Source organism: Humulus lupulus, chromosome 1 (assembly GCF_963169125.1).
Source record: "Humulus lupulus chromosome 1, drHumLupu1.1, whole genome shotgun sequence".
NCBI lineage: Eukaryota > Viridiplantae > Streptophyta > Magnoliopsida > Rosales > Cannabaceae > Humulus > Humulus lupulus.
Window position 1 is genome coordinate 164324639 of NC_084793.1, and position 23375 is coordinate 164348013.

The 23375-nt window shown below is 38.3% G+C and overlaps 1 protein-coding gene across 1 annotated transcript; it reads right to left on the reverse strand.

Annotated features, from left to right (window-relative positions):
* Nucleotides 1-751: 751 nt before the first annotated feature.
* Nucleotides 752-15598, reverse strand: LOC133800021 (uncharacterized). Its single transcript, XM_062238004.1, has 4 exons — nucleotides 15441-15598; nucleotides 15114-15354; nucleotides 14897-14949; nucleotides 752-1010 (listed from the first exon to the last, which is right to left on the reverse strand). Exons 1-4 carry the CDS (start codon nucleotides 15471-15473, stop codon nucleotides 837-839), a joined length of 501 nt encoding a protein of 166 aa, XP_062093988.1. The 5' UTR covers nucleotides 15474-15598; the 3' UTR covers nucleotides 752-836.
* Nucleotides 15599-23375: the final 7777 nt, after the last annotated feature.

Genomic DNA, 23375 nt, shown 5'->3' on the forward strand with positions numbered 1-23375 from the left:
GTACCCAGTTTATTTTCAGAAATTCAGATTTGTAGAGCTGAATTTGGAGAATTTGAATTTGTTGAATTAAATAGTAGTTTAAATTTTAACTATTGATTTTTTATGTTGTCATTTCTATTTGTTCACAGATTTGTTACGACTGACCTTGACTTGTTCTTTATCTTTCTTGCCAAAATAATGGAGTCTGATTTTCTTATAGATTGATTCCATGTGAGAATTTTCAAACATCTTTCTTGATTTTAATCATGGAACAACAACATAATTGATGATGGTAATTATGGAATAAGAGATCATGCCGAAGAATTGAAGATCAAAGTCATACAATTGGAGAAGGTGGCTGGAGATTTCGACTGGTTCGATGAGCTGCAAAACTGGTTAACATGAGAAAATATCATGTTCCTTGATTTTGCTTCTAAAATTTAAATTTAAATATAGAAAGTTTAATAGGTATTATGAAATTTTCAGAAAATTAACGAGCTAAAAAGCCGTTTTAATTACTGCTTTTTCAAAATTAACTTTCTAAAAGTTTGATCTATAAGAAAGCCATATTTTTATGTACTAACTATTAACATCTCATTTTTTTAAAAAGTGTTCAAATTTTAATGAAAATAGAGTAGGTTCTGCTTTGATCCGGGTAGGAGTTGGAATTACATGAGCTGGAATGAAACAGCTTTTTAAGCATAAAAAATCCATTTTCAAAACTGACTCGCAATATAGTATATAATAAAAATAGTAGCCATTGCAAAACATATCCAAGCAATCTTCATTTTTTCATTTTTAAGCTAAAGTAAAGGAGGGATGGATACACACTTGTGTCAAAAGAAGGAACTTATAATTTAGATGGAGGAATTAACAAATGATATGAATACAGGAAGATACTCAAGTGCCAACGTGAAAATTGCACCAATAACAAATAGCAGAGTGAAAGCAAATACTATTTTTCCAAAGTACACAAAACTGATAGCTGGTTTTGTGTTCGTCACTTTTATAAGACGTGAGAAGTCATGAACCTGCACATAGTTAAAACAAAGTTTATGTTATGTTTGTCAAACAGATTTCTTGATACTGTGAATGTAGATTTAAATAAATAAAAACCACCAAATGCCAACTCCTTCGTCTAAACATCCAATTGCAAACGAAACACATCACTAGAAACATCCAAGTAGAGCAGCTTAAACAATCAGATATGCAATTTGTTTATACAAATTCTAAAGTTCGAGTGCCTTTTGAACACCTACATAACAATTGCTATAGTTTTCTAATAACGGAATACAAATGGTTTAAATTCAACACTTTACCACATCAAAATGACCACTGAGAAAAAGCCTTTTGCCCTGGGTCATGGCATTGTGTAGAAATATTGTACATTAATTTCACTATCAATACTTTCCTTTCTTTTGTATATATCATTTGACTCTAGGCTTAAAATAGTTGACCTAAGTAGCTGTCAGATGTGATATGATTTGTACAGCTTACATAGCTGATTGGCTTACATCCTATGTATAGGATATTGTATGTACTGAAAAAGATATCAAATAATACACTTCTCTACATGGTATCAGAGCATCTTTTCTGAGACCTACCTCTCTTCCTCGCGTGTGTATCTTCTCCAAACTCAGTAAAAATCAGCCATGGCCACTCCTATTGCTCCAAAAAAACACAGATGAAACCTCTGCCATATCTGAAACTTCCAAAACACCATCTGAACATATTCCCCACCAATATGACCAGCCTAATCTCCAAATAACCATTCATAAGAATTTCCTCCAATGGTCACGGTCTGTAACTTTATATCTCACTGGTCGTGGTCGCCTCGGCTATCTCATCGGTGACACTGCTGCTCCTGCACCCACTGATCCGTCCTTCACCAAATGGGATTCCAAAAATTCTCTTATCATCTCTTGACTTGTCAACTCCATGGAAGCTGAAATCGGTCAGACTTAGTTATTCCTGCCAAAGAAGTGGGGAATGCTGTCAAAGAAGCCTTCTCTGACCTTGACAATTCTGCACAAGCATTTGAACTCAAGTCCAAACTTCAGGACCAAAAACAACAGGCTCTATCTGTAACTCAATACTATAGTATTTTGTATAATCTTTGGCAAGAAATTGACCTATTTTATATTCCAGAATGGAAGTGCTCCGATGATGCTTCTTCCTACAAGAAGATGCTTGATCGTGAGCATTTATTTGATTTTTTACATGGCCTGAATCGTGACCTAGATGAAGTTCGTGGTCGCCTCCTCAGAAAGTCTCCTCTTCCCTCAGTTCGTGAGGCCTTTGCTGAAGTTCAATGAGGGGAAAGCCGCAAGTGGGTCATGATGGGACCTCTCCCAACTGCTGAAGTAGATCATTCTGCCCTTGCTGTCCAGCGCCCACCTCCTGCTGCTGAACCCCGTGGACAGCGCCGTGAATGTCCATGGTGTGAACATTGCAGCAAGCTCGGTCACACAAAAGCTACTTGCTGGAAAATACATGGTAAACCAACGGATTGGAAGCCTAGAAATGCTACTAGTACTCACTCTAATGGGCGTGCTTTGTCTGCTTCCCAATCTCAATCATTTCCTTTCACTTTTGATCATATTGCCCAACTCCACCAGCTCCTTACCTCTGCATCTGCATATGAGCAAATCACTTCTGCCCCAAGTACTTCCGTTGTCTGTACTGCCCAAACAACCCCTTGGATAGTTGATTCTGGCGTGTTTGATCACATAACTGGTCAATCCCACCAGTTTAGCACTTATAATCCTTGCCTAGGTACTATTAAGATAAAGATCGGTGATGGTTTTGTCTCCACAGTGGCTGGTAAAGGATCCGTTTATATATCCTCTCTTACACTTAAAAATGTTCTTCATGTGCCAATCTATCTTGTAATCTCCTTTCCATTAGCAAACTATTATGGCTGCCTTGCTAAATTCACTCCCATATCTTGTATTTTTCAAGAAATGTCCTCGGGGAAGACGGTTGGGAGTGCGAGAGAATGTAGCAGGCTGTATTACTTTGATGTTGATCTGCTACGTGCTCAAGTGAATAAAAGTTTGCATTTTGGTTGTACTGTTTCTAGTGTTTATGATATTATGAGGTGGCATTATCGTTTAGGCCATCCTAGCTTTCCATATCTTAAACATTTATTTCCTACTATGTTTCGGAATAAAAACTTGAGCATGTTTAAATGCGAAGTGTGTCAATTTGCTAAGCATACTCGTTCTGTTTTTCGCCCTCGCCCATATTAAGCATCTAAACCATTTACTCTTATTCATAGTGATATGTGGGGTCCCTCTCGGGTTAAAAATATTTCTAATACCAGATGGTTTATTTCATTTATTGATCATACACGCTTAACTTGAGTTTTTTTTTAAAAGATAAATTTGATGCTGCTACCACTTTCAAAATATTTCACTCCATGCTTAAAAATCAATTTCAAGCTAATTTTCAGGTTTTACACACTGATAATGACATAATATTTTAATTCCATCTTGGGTGATTATCTTCACTCTAATGGTATAATCCATAAAAGCTCATGTGTCAGCACTCCCCAACAAAATGGGATTGGTGAAAGAAAAAGCACGCACTTGTTAGAGGTTGCTAGGGCTCTAATGTTTACTACCTCCGTTCCTAAAAGTTTTTGGGGAAGTTGTTTTAACAGCAATCTATCTCATATATAAAATGCCTTCTCGAGTTTTACAACATCAAACTCCAATCTCATTACTCCAAAAAGCCTATCCTCAAAATTATCTCATCTCTGACATACCACTCAAGACATTTGGTTGTACCTCCTGTGTTCATGTTTTAGGTGCTAATAATACTAAACTTGACCCCCATTCCCTCAAATGTCTGTTTCTTGGTTATTCCTCTACAAAAAAAAAGGTTGCAAATGTTGTAATCCTATCAACCAACGAATGCACGTCTCTTTGGATGTCACCTTTGATGAAGAAAAACCTTTCTATCCCAACTCTTCACTTCAGGGAGGGACGTTGAGTGATGCTCACTGTTGGGATACTTGTTTCCCAATGATAGGACTAGAGTTAGGTTCATCCATTGATCCTATTTCTACCATTTCTAACCCTAAGCCTATTTCTGAAACAATCGGCCCTAAAAGAGAGAACAATGACCCACAAATTTTAGAAAAAGAGTTGTTGGTTTATACTAGGCGACGGGGCAATACAAAAGTAATACAACCAGCTACAGACACTGCCTCTCATGAGTCTGAACCGATGACAACTCCTATTGTAAGTAACTTTTTTAATCCCATTTCACTTGATTCTAACTCTAATATGGACAATCCAAGTGTAATAGAGGCAGATCTACCGATTGCAAAAAGAAAAGAGGTTAGGAGTTGCACTCTACATCCTATATCCAAGTATGTGTGCGGTAGTCGACTCAAACCAAAGTTCAAAGCCTTTACTGCCAAAATTGAAGAATTAATCATTCCAAAGAAAATTGAAGAAGCTCATTTTAGTCCCTGAATGGAAGAAAGTCATTAATGAAGAAATAGGAGCACCGGAGAAAAGCATGACTTGGAAGGTTGTTTCTAAGCCAAAGAATCATCATGTGGTAGGGTGCAATGGGTTTTTACTGCAAAATACAAGGCTGATGGTACTGTAGACAGATACACGACAAGACTGGTTGCAAAGGGGTTTACTCAAACATATTGGGTCGACTACATAGAAACTTTCGCACCAGTGGCAAAACTAAACACAGTTAGAATTCTACTATCAATAGCTGCTAATCTTGACTGCCCTCTGCAGCAACTTGATATCAAGAACGCATTCTTAAACGGAGATTTGGAAGAAGAGGTGTATACGAAGATCCCTCCTGGTTTTGAAGGAAGATATGGAAGAGAAAATGTGTCATCTGAAGAAATCTCTTCATGGCCGCGTGCATGGTTTGAGCGGTTCAATCAAGTGATTAATAAACATGGGTACAAACAAGGTCAGACAGATCAGACGTTATTTTTTAAACATTCGAAAGATGGTAAAGTTACTCTTCTTATTGTCTATGTGGATGACATGATTCTAATTGGAAATGACCTGAATGAGTTGGAGAACCTCAAAAGATTGCTAGCTCAAGAATTTGAGGCAAATGATCTTGATCAAATGAGATACTTTCTGGGTATGGAGATTGCAAGGACCAAACAGGGGATTTCAGTCTCTCAACGTAAATATGTCATGGATTTGCTTAAAGAGACAGGAATGCTTGCCTGTAAACCAATTGCAATACCGGTGGAACCCAAAGGGAAGTACTAGAAAATGATAGAGAAACCAATGGACAAGAGGATGTATCAACGACTAGTGGGAAAGTTGATATAATTATCCCACACAAGACCTGATATTGCTTTTGCAGTAAACTTGGTTAGTCAATATATATACAGACCTCTAGAAGAACACTTGGAGGCAGTCTACAGGATATTGGGATACCTGAAGAAGACATGAGGAAAAGGTTTATTGTTCAGAAAGAATGAAGAAAGGGTGTAAAGCTTTCACTGATGCAGATTGTACAAGATCCATTGAGAACAGAAGATCAACATCTGGATATTGTACCAAGGTATGAGGGAATTTGGTTACTTGGAGGAGCAAAAAGCAATCAGTTGTGGCAAGAAGTAGTGCAAAAGCCGAGCTAAGAGCTCTTGTTCAAGGAGTATGTGAATTGATCCGGATTAAACGTGTCCTTGAATAACTACAACTTTAAAGGACAAGTCCTTTAAAACTATACAGTGACAACAAATCAGCAATCAATATAGCACACAATCTGGTCCAACAAGATAGAACCAAGCACGTGGAGGTGGATCATTATTTCATAAAATAAGAGATTGAAGAAAAAGAGCTATGTGTTATCTATGTGCAAAGCAAACAACAAGCTGCAGATTGGTTGACTAAAGGTTTATCAAATGAGAGTTTTGATGAGCAAGTATGCAAGCTGGGCATGTGGGATCTGTATACTCCAGCTTGAGGGAGGGTGTAGAAATATTGTAAATTAATTTCAATATCAATACTTTTCTTTCTCTGTATATATCATTTGATTCTAGGCTTAAAATAGTTGACCTAGGTAGCTGTCAGATTTGATCTAATTTGTACAGCTTGCATAGCTGATTGGCTTACATCCTATACATACGATATTGTATGGACTGAAAAAGATATCAAACAATACACTTTTCTACACATTGTTATATTTTAGTATACACAAAAAGTATAACAGAATATATGATGAGTATGAGAAAACCCAACATAATTAGAAGGAACTTGAGAAGGATATTGTGGAATTCCATAATAATGACATCATCAATGTTTTCTATCAATAAAACCTGTCTCATTCCTAAGAAGATGAACTTTAGCAAAGTCAGCAATTTTTGCCCCATCTGCTTGATTACTAGCGTTTACAAGATTATTTCAATAGTCCTTTCCAAAAAATTGACATCAGTGTTTTTAGAAACAATCTCAGAGGCCCAAGAGTTTCATAGCTAGGCATCAGATTATGGGTGTCACTTTTGTAATACCGCTTCTGTTAGTAAGGGGTATTTTGGTAATCTAGCATAGACCAAGGTATTATGGTAATTTGTATGTTTTACGTGCTTTATGATTTAAATTAGGGTATTTTGGTAATCTAGCATGGACCAAGGTATTATGGTAATTTGTATGTTTTTATGTGCTTTATGATTTAAATTATGATATACATGATTGGTATGTATGTTTTATTTTTTTTAATTTATTAGTAGATCCACACATGTGTTTCTTCAAGTATTAGGGGTCAAAATGTGATAGTAATTGAGTTATACGGTTAAGGTAGAAATATGAGTTTTATGGTAGAAAGTGTAATTAAGGAAAGTCAAAACTATTAGCTTACGGAGGAATTACAAAAATGGGCTCAAGTAATTAGTGAGAAAAATTAGAGAATGAGGATAGTATGGTAAATAGACTTTATATGATTAATTGTCAGAGAAGAATTAATTTTGGGAATTAGGTTTAGAATTCGTACGATGGCTAGACTTTTCTCAAGCGATACACGGTAGAGTATAGAGCAAGAACACTTCTCTAGTTCTTGATCTGGATCTTTGAGGCTTAGGGATCCAAAGGAGGGCATACATGTCAAGGATTTAACGATTGTAAGGGGTTGGGCCTATTTGGAAAATTTATTATGAATTCGAATGAAGTTTTAAGTTTTATTGTTTAATACAAATGTTTGTTTTATTTTATTTATTTACGATCACTACGAAACTCTAGAGTTTCTTTTCTTTTTAAACGTTCGGTTTGTTAGTCACGTTTGATTTTTTTATAATAAAAGGTGTTTTATTTCCAAATTATTTATTGTATGGGTCAGTTAATGTCTCAAGAAATTGGGGCGTTATAGTTTGGTATCAAAGAAAATGTTTTGTTTCCTGTAGACATTCCCGATATGTACTCTCACCACTGAAGACTAGCTCGACATACTGCACTGTAAGCTTTATTTGAGTTTGTTTTGGTTATGTGATTGTTTGCCTTATGTGTTTTAGTGTTTTAACTGTGATTAAAGTCCCTAAGGTTCACTTGAACAATACTCAACAGAGGAAGCTAGCAAGAAGAATAAGAAAGGTACAAAGGATAAGGATGCGGCGTTTTGCGGAATGGAGCATCCAAGAGTTAGTGGATCATTGTGTGACAGTCAACCAACGCATTCAAGACGTGGTCTGGGAAGGAGAATTGTTAAGCTGTAAGAAGAAGTACAAAGTATTCAGAGATATGATTTCGTCAAGAAGGATGCAGGAAGATCTTCAAGCGGTATGGAAGCAAGTACAAAATAAGATTTTGGAAGGCGCTACGTATAAACGTACACTTATGGCTTACGCATGACAACGAGGGTTCGAGCTGGCTAATGAACCAATTGATAAAGGAATTTTTGTAGAGTTGCTAGATAAACTAAAAAGTTCTTTTACTGTGCATAAAATGTGGTTGTAGACGTTTCACGACATGAAAACTAGTTTGTTTTTTTTTACTTTGCTTTGGTTTGTGAACTTTGTGAATGATGGATGTATAAATATATATTAGCTTTATGAATAAATGGAGATTAGTTGTTTGATGGATTAAAAACACATGTTTTGGTTCTTGATTTGGAAAAGTTGCACTAAGAAACGTTGTTGGACTTGAGGAACGAACTGAAATCATGCTTCCTAAGAGATCAATACGAAGTAACGCTGGGGTTAACCGTAACCTTGACAATCAACCTGCTGTGAGGCTTAACACAAACTATCAACAATGACAACCCTCTACCTGCTGATGGGGGAAATAGGTGCAACGCAGATCCTCAAACTACCTACCAAAGGTTGGAAGCGCAGTTTATTGCCATGCAAGAAGACATGAGAAGGCATGCGGAAGAGTTACGAGAACTGAGGCAGCTGAGGCAGCAACAAGCTCAACAAGCACCAGTAATCAGAGACATTCAGCAATCCTTAGCACCAATTGCAACTATTCCTAAAGCTAGCAATCATTTGGAGCCACTGTACGAAAAATTCAGGAAGCAACATCCTCTAGCATTTGAAGGGAGCGTTGATCCATTGAAGGCTGAACAATGGATGAGTATGATGGGGTCAATTCTAGACTTCATGCGAGTCGAAGGGAATGACAGGGTAGCTTGTGCAACTCACATGCTGTGAGAGAACGCAAGGATCTGATGGGAAGTGATCTCTCAGGCAAGAGATGTTTGGACAAAATTTCAGCAAGCATTTAATGACAAGTACTACAATGCTGCGATACATGCTTCAAAGGTGGACAAATTTGCTACTTTGAGCCAGGGGAATATAATGGTGACTGAGTATGGACTTGCCAAGTTCGCGACAGACCTAGTGCCAACTAACGCGGCAAGAGTAGACCGTTTCGTTCGCGGCTCAAAGCTCATGATAGCCAGAGACGTGGAGATTGTGTCAGTAGGGGGCAACAATACATATGCTCAAGTTTTGGAAAGGGCTCTTACTACAGAGAGAATGGAAGACGAGATTTGAAAAAGTGCTGCTAAAAGAGAGGGAAAAAGGAATGCCTCTCAAAATCATAACTCAAATGACCAGAAGAGGAAAGAAAGTGACCATGCGAGGCAGACAAGTTAGGATAAAAGATTGAAAGATAATAAGGGAAATAACTGCCCTGGGAACAAGGAATGGGTACGGTACCCGGTGTGGAAAGTGTAAGAAACACCACCAAGGAGAATGTCAGGCAAATGCATATTACGGCTGTGGAAAGGAATGGCACATCATGAGGAATTGCCCACAGAGGAGTCAAGAAAGTGCTAAGGAGCAACCTAAGAAGGACGACAAGTTGGTGCCAGCACGTGATTTCGCTCTCACCAAACCTCAGGCAGAAGCAAGTACTTCCGTGGTCTCGGGTCAGATTTCTATTGCTGGAATTGATTGTCATGTTTTAATTAAATCTGGTGTCACTCATTCGTTTGTTGCTAAGAGAATGTGGATATGTTTAATATTCCTTAAGAAATGCATGGTAAGGGGTTTGGAACTATGTTACCAACCAGTAAGGTAGTAATATCTAGGAAGTGGATTAAAGTTTTTGCCTTTGAGGATAGATGGTAGGGAGCCATATGTAGATTTGATTGAACTTAGCATGACTGATTTTGATGTCATCCTCAGAATGATTTGGTTAATGAAGTATAACGCTACCATTGATTGTAAGAAGAAAATGGTGGTGTTCAAGCCAGACGGAGAGGAGCCTTTCGCGTTCATGGGGACAACGACGAGACTATGAATACCAATCATTTCAGCACTAGAGGCTGGAAAGATGTTACGACATAGATGTATGGGATTCTGGGCTAGCGTGGTCAACATGACATAAACTGGAACATGGAAACCAGAAGACACCAGGATAGTAAATGATTAATTGGACGTATTTCCGGTGGATTTACCAGGATTAGCACCATAACGAGAGATTGAGTTCACGATTGAACTAGCACCGAAAACAGCGTCAATCTCGAAAACACCTTATAGAATGGCGCCAACAAAATTGAAAGAGTTGAAAGTTCATTAGGCCAAGTTACTTAGCGTGGGGAGCACTGGTGCTGTTTGTAAGAAGAAGGACGGGTCAATGCGGATGTGCATTGATTATAGGGAGCTCAACAAGGTCACAATCAAGAACAAGTACCATTTGCCAAGGATAGACGATCTCCTTGATCAACTCCCAAGGGAGTGCGGTGTTCTCGAAGATAGACTTGAAATCAGAGTACCATCAGTTAAGGGTGAAGGAGGAGGATATTCCGAAGACTGCATACCGTACCAGGTATGGCCATTATGAATTTCTGATAATGTCTTTTGGACTTACCAATGCCCCGGCAGCATTTATGGATCTCGTGAACAGAGTATTCAATGACTATTTGGATAAGTTCGTGATAGTATTCATAGATGATATTCTAATCTATTCACGAACTGATGAGGATCGTGAGGAACACCTACGATTGACACTGCAAAGGTTGAGGGAGCATTCTTAGGACGCGTTAGCAATGATGGTATAAAAGCTGACCCATTAAAGATCGAAGCTGTAAAAGATTGGCCACAACCGAAGAATGCTTTGGAGGTGAGAAGTTTCCTTGGGTTGGCAAGATATTACAGGAAATTTGTAGAAGAGTTTTCAAAGAATACCACGCCATTGACGAAGTTGACCAGAAAGGGCATAAAGTTTGTATGAACTAAGGATTGTGAGCAGAGCTTTCAGGAGTTGAAGGATAGGCTTATCACGGCACCTGTATTACGTTTGTCTACAGATAATGAAAAGTTTGTAGTATATTGTGACGCGTCGAAACAAGGATTGGGTTGTGTATTGATACAAACAGAGAAGGTGATCGCATATGCATCTAGACAGATGAAGAAGTATGAGCAGCGCTACCCGACACATGACTTAGAATTGACAGCAGTGATGTTCGCATTGAAGATATGGTGACACTATCTCTATGGGGATAAATGTGAGAGTTATACAGACCATAAGAGCTTGAAACACCTCTTCACCCAAAAGGAGTTAAATATGAGGCAACAACAGTGGTTGGAATTGGTCAAAGACTACTACTTTGAAATATTGTATCATCCGAGGAAGGCGAATGTGGTAGCCAACGCCCTAAGTCGCAGAAGCCAAGGGCAAGTAGTGGCTATAAGAGATGTATCTACAAAATTGATGGAATAAATAGAGCAAGCGAGTGTAGAGTTGATCGTGGGGGATTAGCAAACCTGACTCTACACTAGACTCTATTAGAAAGAATTAAAGGACAGGATAAAGCCCACAGATACAAAAGTATGTGTGCCTGCGAATCCAGAGGTTAAGAAGGAGACTCTTGATGAAGCACGCACTACTCCTTATTCATTACATCCAGGCCAGGGACTACGAAAATGTACCAAGACTTGAAGATGTTATATTGGTGACCTGGAATGAAGAAGGATGTAGTCGAGTATGTCGCTAGGTGCCTTACGTGACAGCAAGTTAAAGCAGAGCACCAAAGGCTGTCCGGTTTGTTACAACCGTTAAATATCCCATGATCGAAATGAGAAGAGATTGATATGGACATCATGGTGGGGTTACCTAAGACCACAAAACAACATGATTCGATCTGGGTGATCATTGACAGATTCACGAAATCGGCACATTTTATACCTGTCAGAACAGTGTATACAATAAAGCAGTATGTGGAGCTACATGTGGAGGAAATTGTGAGACTTCATGGAGTACCGAAGTCAATAGTTTCAGATAGGGACCCGAAATTCACATGCAAGTTTTGGGGATTACAGAAAACGATGGGTGCTAAGTTGAAGTTCAGAACGACATTCCATCCTCAGACAGATGGACAAACGGAAAGAACAATACATTTTCTGGAAGACATGCTTAGAGCATATGTATTAGATTTCAATGGGTTATGAAGCTATTGCCAAGATAAGAGCTCGCATGATTGCTTCAAAGGAGCTATGCTGATCCAAAACGTAGGCATGTCGAGTTCCAAGTTGGAGATTATGTATTCCTTCATGTTTTTCTATGAAGGGAATTAAAAGTTTTGACAAGAAAGGAAAGTTAAGTCCTCGATTTGTTGGACCATTCGAAATTTTGGAGAGAATCGGACTAGTGGCTTATAGGTTGGCCATGCCTCCAGCGCTAGCGGGAGTGCACAATGTTTTTCATGTGTCCATGTTACGCAAGTACGTCTCTGACCCGTCTCATGTTCTTAGTTATGAGACGTTGAACGTGCAAGAAGACTTTTCTTACAAGGAAAAACAAATTAAGATTCTAGAAAAGAAGGAAAAAGTATTACATAATAAGACGATCGGGTTAGTCAAGGTTCTTTGGAGGAACGACTCTCTAGAACGTGAGTTGGGATCGGATATGTTGGAGCAATACCCAGAATTGTTCAAGTAAATTTCAAGGACGAAATTTTTTTTTAGGAGAGTATAGTTGTAACATCCGCTTCCGTTAGTAAGGTGTATTTTGGTAATCTGGCGTGGATCAGGGTTTTATGGTAATTTGTATGTTTTATGTGCTATATGATTTAAATTATGATATGCATGATTAGTATGTATGTTTTATTTTTTTTAATTTGTTAGTATATTCGCACATGTGTTTCTTCAAGTATTAGGGACCGAAATGTGATAGTAGTTGATTTATGGGGGTTAAAGTGTAAATATGAGTTTTATGGTAGAAAGTGTAATTAAGGAAAGTCAAAACTATTAGCTTAAGGAGGAATTACAAAAATAGGCTTAAGTAATTAATAAGGAAAATTAGAGAATGAGGATAGTATGGTAAATAGGCTTTATATGATTAATTATCAGAGATGAATTAATATTGGGAATTAGGTTTAGAATTCGTAAGATGGTCAGACTTTTCTCAAGCGATACACGGTAGAGTATAGAGTAAGAACACTTCTCTAGTTTTTGATCTAGATCTTTGAGGCTTAGGGTTCCAAAGGAGGGCGTACAAGTCAAGGATTTCACGACCGTAAGGGGTCGGACCTATTAGGAAATTTTATTTTGAATTCGAATGAAGTTTTAAGTTTTATTGTTGGATTCAAATGTTTGTTTTATTTTATTTATTTACCATAACTATGAAACTCCAGATTTTCTGTTCTTTTTAAACGTTCGGTTTGTTAGTCATGTTTGATTTCTTTATAATAAAGGTGTTCTATTTCAAAATTATTTATTATATGGGTTAGTTAACGTCTCAAGAAATTGGGGCGCTACAGTTTTGATAGCATATTAAAGTGTAGAAGAATATAGGGTGCTTGGAAAGAAGTGGCAGTGCTGAAAATAAACTTATAAAAGGCTTACGATAAAGTGGAGTGGTCTTTCTTGGACCCAGTTCTAGAGAAGAAAGGGTTTAGAACGAAATGGCAATCATGGATTATGGGTTACTTATCTCGGTTACATATTCTGTTATGATTGATGGAAAAACCCAAAGGAAGTTCAAATGGTCCAGAGGATTGAGACAAGGTGATTCATTATCACCTTTCCTCTTCACTCTTGTGGCCAATGGTTTAGGAAGGTTAGTGGAAGCAAAGGATAGGAGTCTATTTTGTAGTTTACAACTTGCAGATGACACTTAATTTTTTGGGAAACTTGAGGTTGCAAACCTATCAAATCTAGCCAAGCTACATGATATCTTCCGCTTAGTGTTAGGAGTGTTGATCAATTTGAGCAAAAGTGTTTTGTTGAGAACTAACTTAGAGGAGGACTATGTATAGCAACTGGCAAATACTATCGGGATGTTTAGTGCGGCCATGGCTTATATTATATACATGGGGCTACTTTTAGGGGGCAATCTGTTAGGCCACTATTACATTTCACCTATTCTAGAAGAAAATGGAATAATTAGACTTGTATGACATAGATTAGGGAATTAGGAAGTGACTACACATTATGTCCTAGGTAGTTACTAACAAACTTCTTGGGGCTGATAATATAAATAGGACCTAGAGAATTAGTGAGCTATCTAAAGATTTGGTTGTATAAGCAATCTGAGAGACCCAACCTCTCGAATGCTTGGGAATTTTGTAATCTTTCAGCAAGATCAATAAAATTTTGGCAGGTTCATTCATTCTATTCTACTTACTGGTTTGATAGAGTTGTGAAAATCTATCACAATCCTCTAAAGCGTGACATGACTTTTGGAATCTTATGTTGGATACAGTAAAAGGCTAGAGGGGTGGAAGAAAGGTTTTTGTCTCAACGAGGGCACTTGACTTTGATTAAATCAGTTTTGTCAGCTTTACTAAGATAGTTCCTTTCTATTTTCCGAGTACCAAAGCAGGTTGCAGAGGAGATGGAGAGAAGAATGAAAATATTCTTGTGGGAGGGTAATGATGGAGACAGTGGTGATCATGTGGTAGCTTGGAAGAATGCTTGCAGTCCAAAGGAGTTTCGAGGACTGGGAATAGGCAATATCGTAATGTGTAACAAAGCTTTACTTATGAAGTGGTTATGGAGATTCTCTGTTGAAAAAGATACGCTGTAGCACAAGGTAATCAAGAGTTATGACGTGCAAGAATAATGAGTGGGATACAACAATGGTAGATTAAGCGACTGCCTTTTAATATTAATGATAATTAAATCAAAAGGAACAAATGATGTTCATGCCAACTGCCAATGCAAGAAAAATAACATGACTAACCATTGCGCAATGAATTCATGTATTCCCCAAGCCCAGGTAAGGATATTCTCAAAGGCTCTCCTACATTACTCTTTTTTACACATCAGTGAGACTTTACAGGATCTTCTTAGCATTTTCTAAGGTGTGTCGTAGCCATAATCCTAATGTAACCAGCAATAAATTATAACAAGTAGAAGCTATGAGAGCACTAGGTTTTTATTTCTATACTTCTTCCTTTCTATGCCTTTGACTGCCATGATTTCCAAACGTTTAAGAGAAAACTAGTGAATAAACGAATGAGTAAATAGAAAGCTTACTTTGGGGACTGGATTCCTCTCTGGCCGCCCAACATTTTCCAAATGTCCTATACCTTAAATTCAAAACAAATTAGAGTTAAATATCAATTCCAACCCAAAGGAAAATGATTCCCAAAATCCAGATGATATATCTATCAAGAACTAAATCTGAAAATAATTACAAAATCCAGATGATGAAATATATATATATTTAAACCCCAAAATGGTAATGAATTACCAGAAAAATCAAGATCAGTAACAGTCTGTAAGATCCAACAATCACCAAAGTTGACGAGAGTCGAATTGGGTCCAAAAGTAATGGGTTCGTGGCCTTCTCTGGTGGCTTCGATGTGTAGAGCAAGAGGGAGTCTCATTCCCATGCCCAACTTCCTATTTATGACTGAAACTGCGAAACCTGCCTCCGTCCCTACTGCAAACCGCCTCGTCTTGCCCGAGCTATTGCATTTCACCTCCAAAAACTATTTCATTGACTTCACAATTATACTCTATTCTTTTTAATTTAATCAATTTCTATGAGAGATAGCTAAAGGGAAAGAGATATTACAGAAGGAGGACTCGGAGCTTCATCTTCGGTCATGGCAAACAGAGAGAAGTTCAGCTGGTTCTCAATGTCTGACTCAGACTCGGTACTTCTCTCTACTTGTCGATTGGTTAAACGACATTTTAATCGAAATTAATTTATACAACTCAATTAAAATAAAAGATCTCAAAATTATCTCACAAAAATAAAATGAATAAATAAATGTATGGGTGCTTGACTGTGTGGGGAGGGTGGTGGGGATCCAAAAATAAAATAAAATAATTTTTCCTTAAATATATTCCTTTGTTTTTTTAAGGGAAAATAAATATTCTTTTTAAATTTATAATGGCTACGAAAATAATTTGACTTTCTACTTTTTTAAGTGTTTTGTACCTTTTTTGTGTTTTTTTTAATAAGAGTGTTTTGTAACATTTTATATGTTTAATGGTGATTTAATACTTCTGGAAGATTTTTTTTTTCCAAATCTGCCGCTTAGCTTTATTCTCTAATTGAGTTCTTGATTATAAGAAGTAAGTGGAAGCGTCTCGGGATTATCTGCAAGAGCACTATCAGATGCTTAAGTTAGATGAGTACTTAGTCAACAGAGTAATAGAAATAATGGAAATCTGAATGAATCACAATGTGCTTATGATTCACTATTTATTGAGTTAGAACCATGAAACGAAGGAGAGAAATTTTGTGAGGAAAACTTGATGTTTTATACATTATAGTATACCATATTTTTACACTATGCCTACCTGAAAGTTTATCACAAAATTATGCCATTTTGAAAAATTGGACAAAATTGCCTCTACCATTTGAAAGTCATCACTCTCTCTCTCTCTCTCTCTCTCAAAGTGTGTAACGCCCTCGATAACCAAGACCGTTACACTGAGTGTTTAAAATAGTGCTTAATTTGTTAAGCAAGTCGTTTGAACTTAAATGTGTAATTAAAGACTAAGTTAAGGTCAAGTATTAAAAGATTTTGTCAACAAAATGGTTATTTTTCATTAAAATATTAAGTTTAAACATGGGATCCCCAAAATCAGTTTGCAGACTCGTAAAAGACAAATAGAATACAATTTAGCCGTCCTAAGCGACAAATCAGGGTTTAACCTTAGTTCCTCCCAAACTATCTCGACCGTGGCGATCGAGTAGGCTGCATACGTACACACTGCCCCTGAAGCTCTCTAACTCATGGCTGGTCTCACTATCTATTTCTCTTACCTGCATCATGTAGCACCTGTGAGCCAAGGCTCAGCAAGAAAACTTAAACCAACATGCACAACTAGGCAACAGTATAAAGGCAATAAACGTAAATCATTAGATTCAATTAACAATAGGGTATATGCAACAAGCTCACATAAATATTCAACTCAATCAAATGTATGATTCAAGCTCACAATCAATACAAATAGTTAAGTGCGAACCACACTTCTGTTTATTGTATAATGCCCAAGCCCGACGCCCTTAGGCCGAGTCTACTGGTCTTATAGCTGACCCCGGCACCCTTAGGCTGGGTTGCGTTCCACAAGTTTGCTATCGGCCCCCAGCACTCTTAGGCCGGCCTGAAATAAACATAGTTACAAATGCACAATGCATAACAAATAATCAATGGCAACCTATACAAGCATGCCCATCTAGATATTCTCATATACAGATAGGTTCATATTCATAATATATTCATTAACAGGGGTTAGAGCCCCATTCACAACTCGGGTGCAGTTTTCTTACCTCAAATCCCGAGCAGCTAACGTATGGTAGCCCCAAGCACGATCCCTAGTCTTGAGCCCATGTGGTAAAACCTAGTCATAATACGATAGTGGATAACCATTAAATCCTAAACCAATTAAAAGCTTTGGAATCAAATACTAGATTCTGGGACCTCTAATTCTACTAAACCGGGTAGTAGAATTCGTCCCGAGCGCTTAGGTTTAAGTCCCCGAGCCTAAAGACCAAACTTGGTTATGGCTGCCTATGCGGGCCGCGAATTAGCCCTAAGGGTCGCGGCGCGCCCCCAAGACAGAGGCGCCAGCCCCCAACCCCTACAGGCATGCGAGTCGCGACCTGGCCCTGAGGGTCGCAGCACGCCTATGAGACAGAAAGCCCCCAGGCTTCTGGGGCCACGCGGGCCGCAGCGCCCATGAACAGGGTCGCGGCGCGCCCCCGTGAACCCAGAAAACCCAGCTTCTTTCTGTGTTTTCCTCCAATTCAAAGCCACATAATTCAACCTAAACATGTTCTAAAGCCACAATTGAGTCTACAACTCTCAATAACACCTTATAAATAGCTTAAACAACTTGGAATCCATATCGAATCCTCAATCCAATTCAGAACCAAAGCTAGAACTAAACTTAGCCAAAACAATACCTGTTGACCTGTGAATTGGCCAACGGTCATATGTACAGTATACGACACCTTTTGAATGAAATAAATTGAATAAACGACAGAGTACGATTATCTTAAGTAAACACACAAAATTTTATAGTGGTTCATCCCTATTCTAATGAACAGTAATAACCTAATCCACTTAGTCTTTAGTATTGAATTACTCGATCAACAATTACAAGTACGAATTGATGAATTCTCTCGTTCAAAATATTTTTCTCCCAAAATTCCAGAAAAAGAGATCCAAGGGAAAAAAGTCCGAAAGTCCTCTTTATGAAGCTCTGGTGCAATGCCCTAATCTCCAGGGACCGTTACGGTGAGCATTTTAAACAGTGTTAACCTCGCTAATCGAGTCATTTGGGCATAATCATGTAACTAAGTATGATTAGCGGTTTAGGGTTAAATTTTTTGGTTAAGATATAACGTTTCGCTAAAACGTTTACTGTATACATTGGGATCCCAAAAATATAATTTAATGGTTAATTACAACAAAATATTTACAATCAGCCGACCTAAGCGGTAAAATAGGGTTATCCCTAGTTCCTCTTTCAATCCTCGGCTGTGGCGGTCGAGCAGCCGCATATGTACACATCGTCACCTAAGCTCTCCAACTCAAGGATGGTCCAACTTTATTTTGCCTTTACCTGCACCACATAGCACCCATGAGCCAAAGCTCAGCAAGAAAACTCAATATGCTCATGAACAGTAATAATATGTTACAAAATCATATCAGGCATGCCTGGCAATAATAGCCCTATTCATGCATGCAAATAAGTTCAAATAATGATGGGGGATCTTGCCCTCCTGAATGGATGACTATCAAGTCAATCCTAATTAGATGCAATCACCATGATGGGGCGTGTAGCCCTAATCAAATGAGTGATTTAACACTTGAGATTTTGATAACCATGATGGGGTGTGTAGCCCTAATTAGATGAGTGATTTAACACTTGAGGTTCTGATAACCATGATGAGGCATGTAGCCCTAATCAGATGAGTGACTGATGAATGAGTCACTAACGTGGGCTAAGCACCCATAGCCATGTGACGATGCAATCACCTAGCCCTTCTGGCTCTGGCTCTAAGTGACTAGCCATTACGCTAGACAAGCGCTTTTAGTTTTCATCGAACTTGAGGTCGGTCCGACATTAATGCTCATGTTGAGTCATTCAATGCTTATGTTGATTAGATCTAATCATTTCGGCTTGTGTTGAACACATCAGTGTCGTTCTTGACTCTTAAGCCAATACCATACGGCCCGTGCCGATTTCTGACTCATAGGTCAGTGCCACACACAAGTAAGCAATGCAACCAAGCATATATCATAAGTCAAATATACAAATGTAGGGCATTCAACATACTTACTTAACAGTCACTAACATGATTATGATCATGCACAAATGCAGAGACTCAAGCTCTGATCAAACTCATATTCAACATTCATGTCGTGCCTTAATCACATGTTTCTCATGCATCACATACTGGGTGCAGTTTTTTTACTTCTGGTTCGAGTGAGAAATAACAATTGAACGACCCTTGAGAACGATCAATCCTTTAATCCCTTAGCGGTCATCTAGTCATAACCAAATATAGGATTCCATCAATAAAATAATTCATAAAAGGTTCATGATCTAAACCTCACTCCCAGGACCTCGAATCTTACTAACACGGTTAGTAAATTCGATCCCAAGCCTTAAGAATTGAAACCCCGAGCCTAAAACCCTCAAAAGTGAATAAAACAGGAATCTGGAAAAGCAGGGTAGCACTGTAGCGCTACCCCCTAGCGCCCCAATGCTATTGGCATAGTGAAAAGGCCCCTGGCTAGCGCTACAACAAGGGTTTTCAACCCTGGTTTTTCCCTCCTTCGACTCCTCCATTTCCAATATTCAAAACCAGCTTCCAAACCTCATTTAAACTCCCAAATGAACCCAAAAACCATATACACAAGTCCTAAGCATCATAACTCAAGCAGCCCTTGCCAAAAACTCCCATCAATTCTCAATATCCACCTTGAAAATCCAGCTGAAAACCAAAATGAAAATAGAGTATAAAACCAGAGTTTAAATGGCTAGAAACTCACCTCAATCTCAAAATCACACCCTCTTCAATGGTAGAACATAACCCTAGATCATCAAAGCTTGGCTCCATAGCTTGGTTCCTCAAATAGAGCTTCAAAATTCAAAGAGAAAATGGGAGAAGAAGATGATCGGGAGAGGAAGATGAAGTGATCTGTTTTCTACAGCCTTCTAAGCTTCTAATGGCTGATATATATCCCTTAGGGTGAAAAGACTAAAATACCCTTAGGTCATTTAAAATCCTCTTAAGGCCACCAAGGGTAAAACCGTCCTTTCCCACCTATCTTGTTAATCATAATTAACACCCTCCAATTCCCGTTATTCACAATATTCTCAAATGCTAATAAATCATATCCCATTACCCTTTAATTCCCGGCAATGTTCGAATCACCAAATTACCCCGAGACTCACCCTGAGCCCCGAAATTAACCCCGTTATGACCAAACCGAAAACTTGCATTCAAAGATCGTCTCATGTCGAATGGCTCGAACAAATCCACATATAATGTGGTCTTAATCACAATTCACCAACATGCATGAAAATACACAATTACGCCCTCAACGGGCCAAATTACCAAAATGCCCTTATAATTAAAAGTGGACCCAAATGCATGCATTTATCATCATATAATAATATAATTCACATAACACATGCATATAATCATTTAATGGCATAATAAATCAATTTTGGCCCTCCGGCCTCCTAATCAAGGTCCTAAACCTTATTAGGAAATTTGAGTCATTACACCTAGGTCATTTATTTATAGTACCCAGTGGCTGTTACATGAATAGTAGTACTAGAGATCGTGGGTTGGTACACGATTATCAGGTAGTGGAGATACATGTCCACCTCCCCATGATTATGAGATCGTGGGCCTTCTCGTTGTGTTCTCTAGATCGTGGTGGATAATGCATGATAGAAACCTCTGGGAAGATGTTAAGTCTATGTTGGTATGTGAGACTTAGGTGCTAGGCCCGACGACCCAAGCTTGGGTGCTAGGCATGTGACCTTCTAGGAGCTGGACCTGTTGATCCTCTGGGTGCTAGGCCTGTGACCTTTTGGGTGCTAGGCCTGTTGATCTCAGTTTGAACGAGAGTGAGTATTTCTCAGTGAAGTGTATTTGGGGGTTTGAGCCGACCACCCTATGAAGAATAAGGTGGGCCGACCACCTAGGTGGTTCTTGGGCAGGTCAGGCCAACCACCCTAGGGGTTGGGGCCAGGCCGACCATCCCTAGGGATCCTTGGACATACTGGGGCCGACCACCCCTAGGGCTCTTGGGCCTGTGATGAGGACACCAAGACTCAAAATCCAAGTCAAGTTCCAGTTGATCCAATTCAAGAGGGGAGGAATGATGAGGACACCAGTTTAGGAGCTTGATCAATATTTAGCTTCTTGTAATGAGTCTTTTTATTTTTAATCACGTTTTTTAGTCTTTGTTTATTTTGTGATAAGTCAAACATTTGACTTGTGTGAGTCCAAGAGTCCTTTTTGTCTTTAATTTTCGGTTTTTATTAGGAAGACAAAGGGTTGTCTTTAAATTTCGGTTTTCATTAGGAAGACAAAGGGTTGTCTTTATTTTTCGGTTTCATTAGGAAGACAAAAGGCTTGTCTTTAATTTTTCGGTTTTTAGGAAGACAAAGGGGCTTGTATTGATGTAATTTTCGGCTATATAAGGCCTTGAAAACATTTGGAAAAATCAGGTTTTGATGAAATGAAAATTTGTGAGTTTTCTTCTTGAGTTCTTGAAGAGACTATTCGAACTTATCAAGGGTATCCCTTGTGGCGTTCAACCCGACTTATCAAACGGATTCCCATCCCCGTTTGTGGCGTCTCCCTCATACCAAGGTTCGTGCTTTGCTAAGCATAGGGTCGCGGTTTACCATTCCAAATTTCGTGTGTTCTTGGTGGCTGCCATATTTGGTGTCGGGTTTCATCGCAATGTTGGTGTGGTTCGTATCAGTTGGTATCAGAGATTAGGATCATTCGGTTTGGCCTATCCTTTTTTTTTATTCTTTCATTTGTGTTTCTATTCTATTCGTATTTCAATTTTGGGGTTTCTGAAATAAAATAAAAAAAAAAAAATCTATCTATTCGTGTTCTTGATTTTCTTAGTCTTTGTTCTTGTTTTCCTTCTAAAAATCTGAAACCATTATAGTTAATCTCTTTATTCCAGATTGTTTCTTTGTTCAAATCATGCAATCGAATTTGGGTTTCTGAAATTTCCCCTATTTTGTTTTCTTTTCGTTTCTAAAATCGTGAATTAGGGTTCTTAATTGTGAAAACCGAATTTTCATTGAGTCCTCTTGTTTTGTTGTTAAATCCGAATTTGCTTTTGGGTTTCTCTTGTTCTTATTGTGCAATCCGAATTGGCATTGAGTTTTCTCTTATTCTTATTGTGAAATCTGAAATTGGGATTGAGGTTCTCTTATTCTTATTGTGAAATCTGAAATGGGGATTGAGTTTCTCTTGTTCTTATTGTGCAATCCGAATTGGCATTGATTTTTCTCTTATTTTTATTGTGAAATCTGAAATTGGGATTGAGGTTCTCTTATTCTTAATGTGAAATCTGAAATTGGGATTGAGAATCTGAATTGGGATCGAGTTTTTTTTTCTCTTGTTCTTGTTGTGAAATCCGAATTGGGATTGAGTTCTCTTTTTCTTATTGTGAAATCCGAAATTGGGATTGGGGTCTCTTGTTCTTGTTGTGAAATATCTAAATTTTGCATGAGTTACTCTTGTACTTTTGTGCAATCCGAGTTGTATTGTTTTCGAATTGTTGTAGTTCCACCAATTCTGATTTTTCTTGTGTCTTGTACCTGCATTTGAGAAGAAAAAAAATATAGAAAGAAAGAAGAAGAAAAGAAAACCAAGAGGATCCGAGTCTAAAAAAAAAAAAAAAAGAGTCTGGAAACCCTTCTTAAAATTTTTTGTTCTAATCTTGTTCCTTATGGTCTAGAGGCCTTTTGGCCAAAACCCCACACAAGTGTTCCAAAAATCATAATTTTTCGTCATTTTTTTTCCAGTTTTCGTCGGTGTTCATTTGATTTGTTTGGTTGGATTTGCTGCTTGAATACTCCACATTACCGTTGGATTAGTTTTGAAAGAACTTAAAGAAGAATACGAGTGGAAAAAGGCAGAGGTGTGAGCTTATTTGAGGGTAAAAGCCATCAAAGTTGAGTGAAACACGAGTGGACAATTTTTGGAGTGAAAACACGTGAGGGAGTGTGGTGAGGTCTTTTCTCCATATTATTCTAACCCTATTTTGCAGATTTCCATCATGGCACAAAATCCAGAGAAAAATGCAAGCAATGATATTCCGCCACCTGAGGTTCCGAATCTACAAATGCAAGCATTAATTGGGGAGATGCGAAGGATGATGAGGGTGGAGTGTGAGCAGATACATGAGAGGTTGGATAGGGTAGAAGAGGGAACGCAATGGAGGGCACGGAGGAACAGGGTGCAACACCGGGATCTTGAGGGTGAAAGAGAGTTTGA

Bases quoted from the DNA above. Each gene is read 5' to 3' on its own strand.
- LOC133800021 (XM_062238004.1), bottom strand. From the start codon at position 15,473: ATGACCGAAGATGAAGCTCCGAGTCCTCCTTCT. The intron at 14,950-15,113 runs GTAATTCATTAC...TTTGAATTTAAG, and splicing joins TACTGATCTTGATTTTTCTG to GTATAGGACATTTGGAAAAT. The intron at 1,011-14,896 runs GTAAGCTTTCTA...AACTATGTGCAG, and splicing joins AGAGGAATCCAGTCCCCAAA to GTTCATGACTTCTCACGTCT.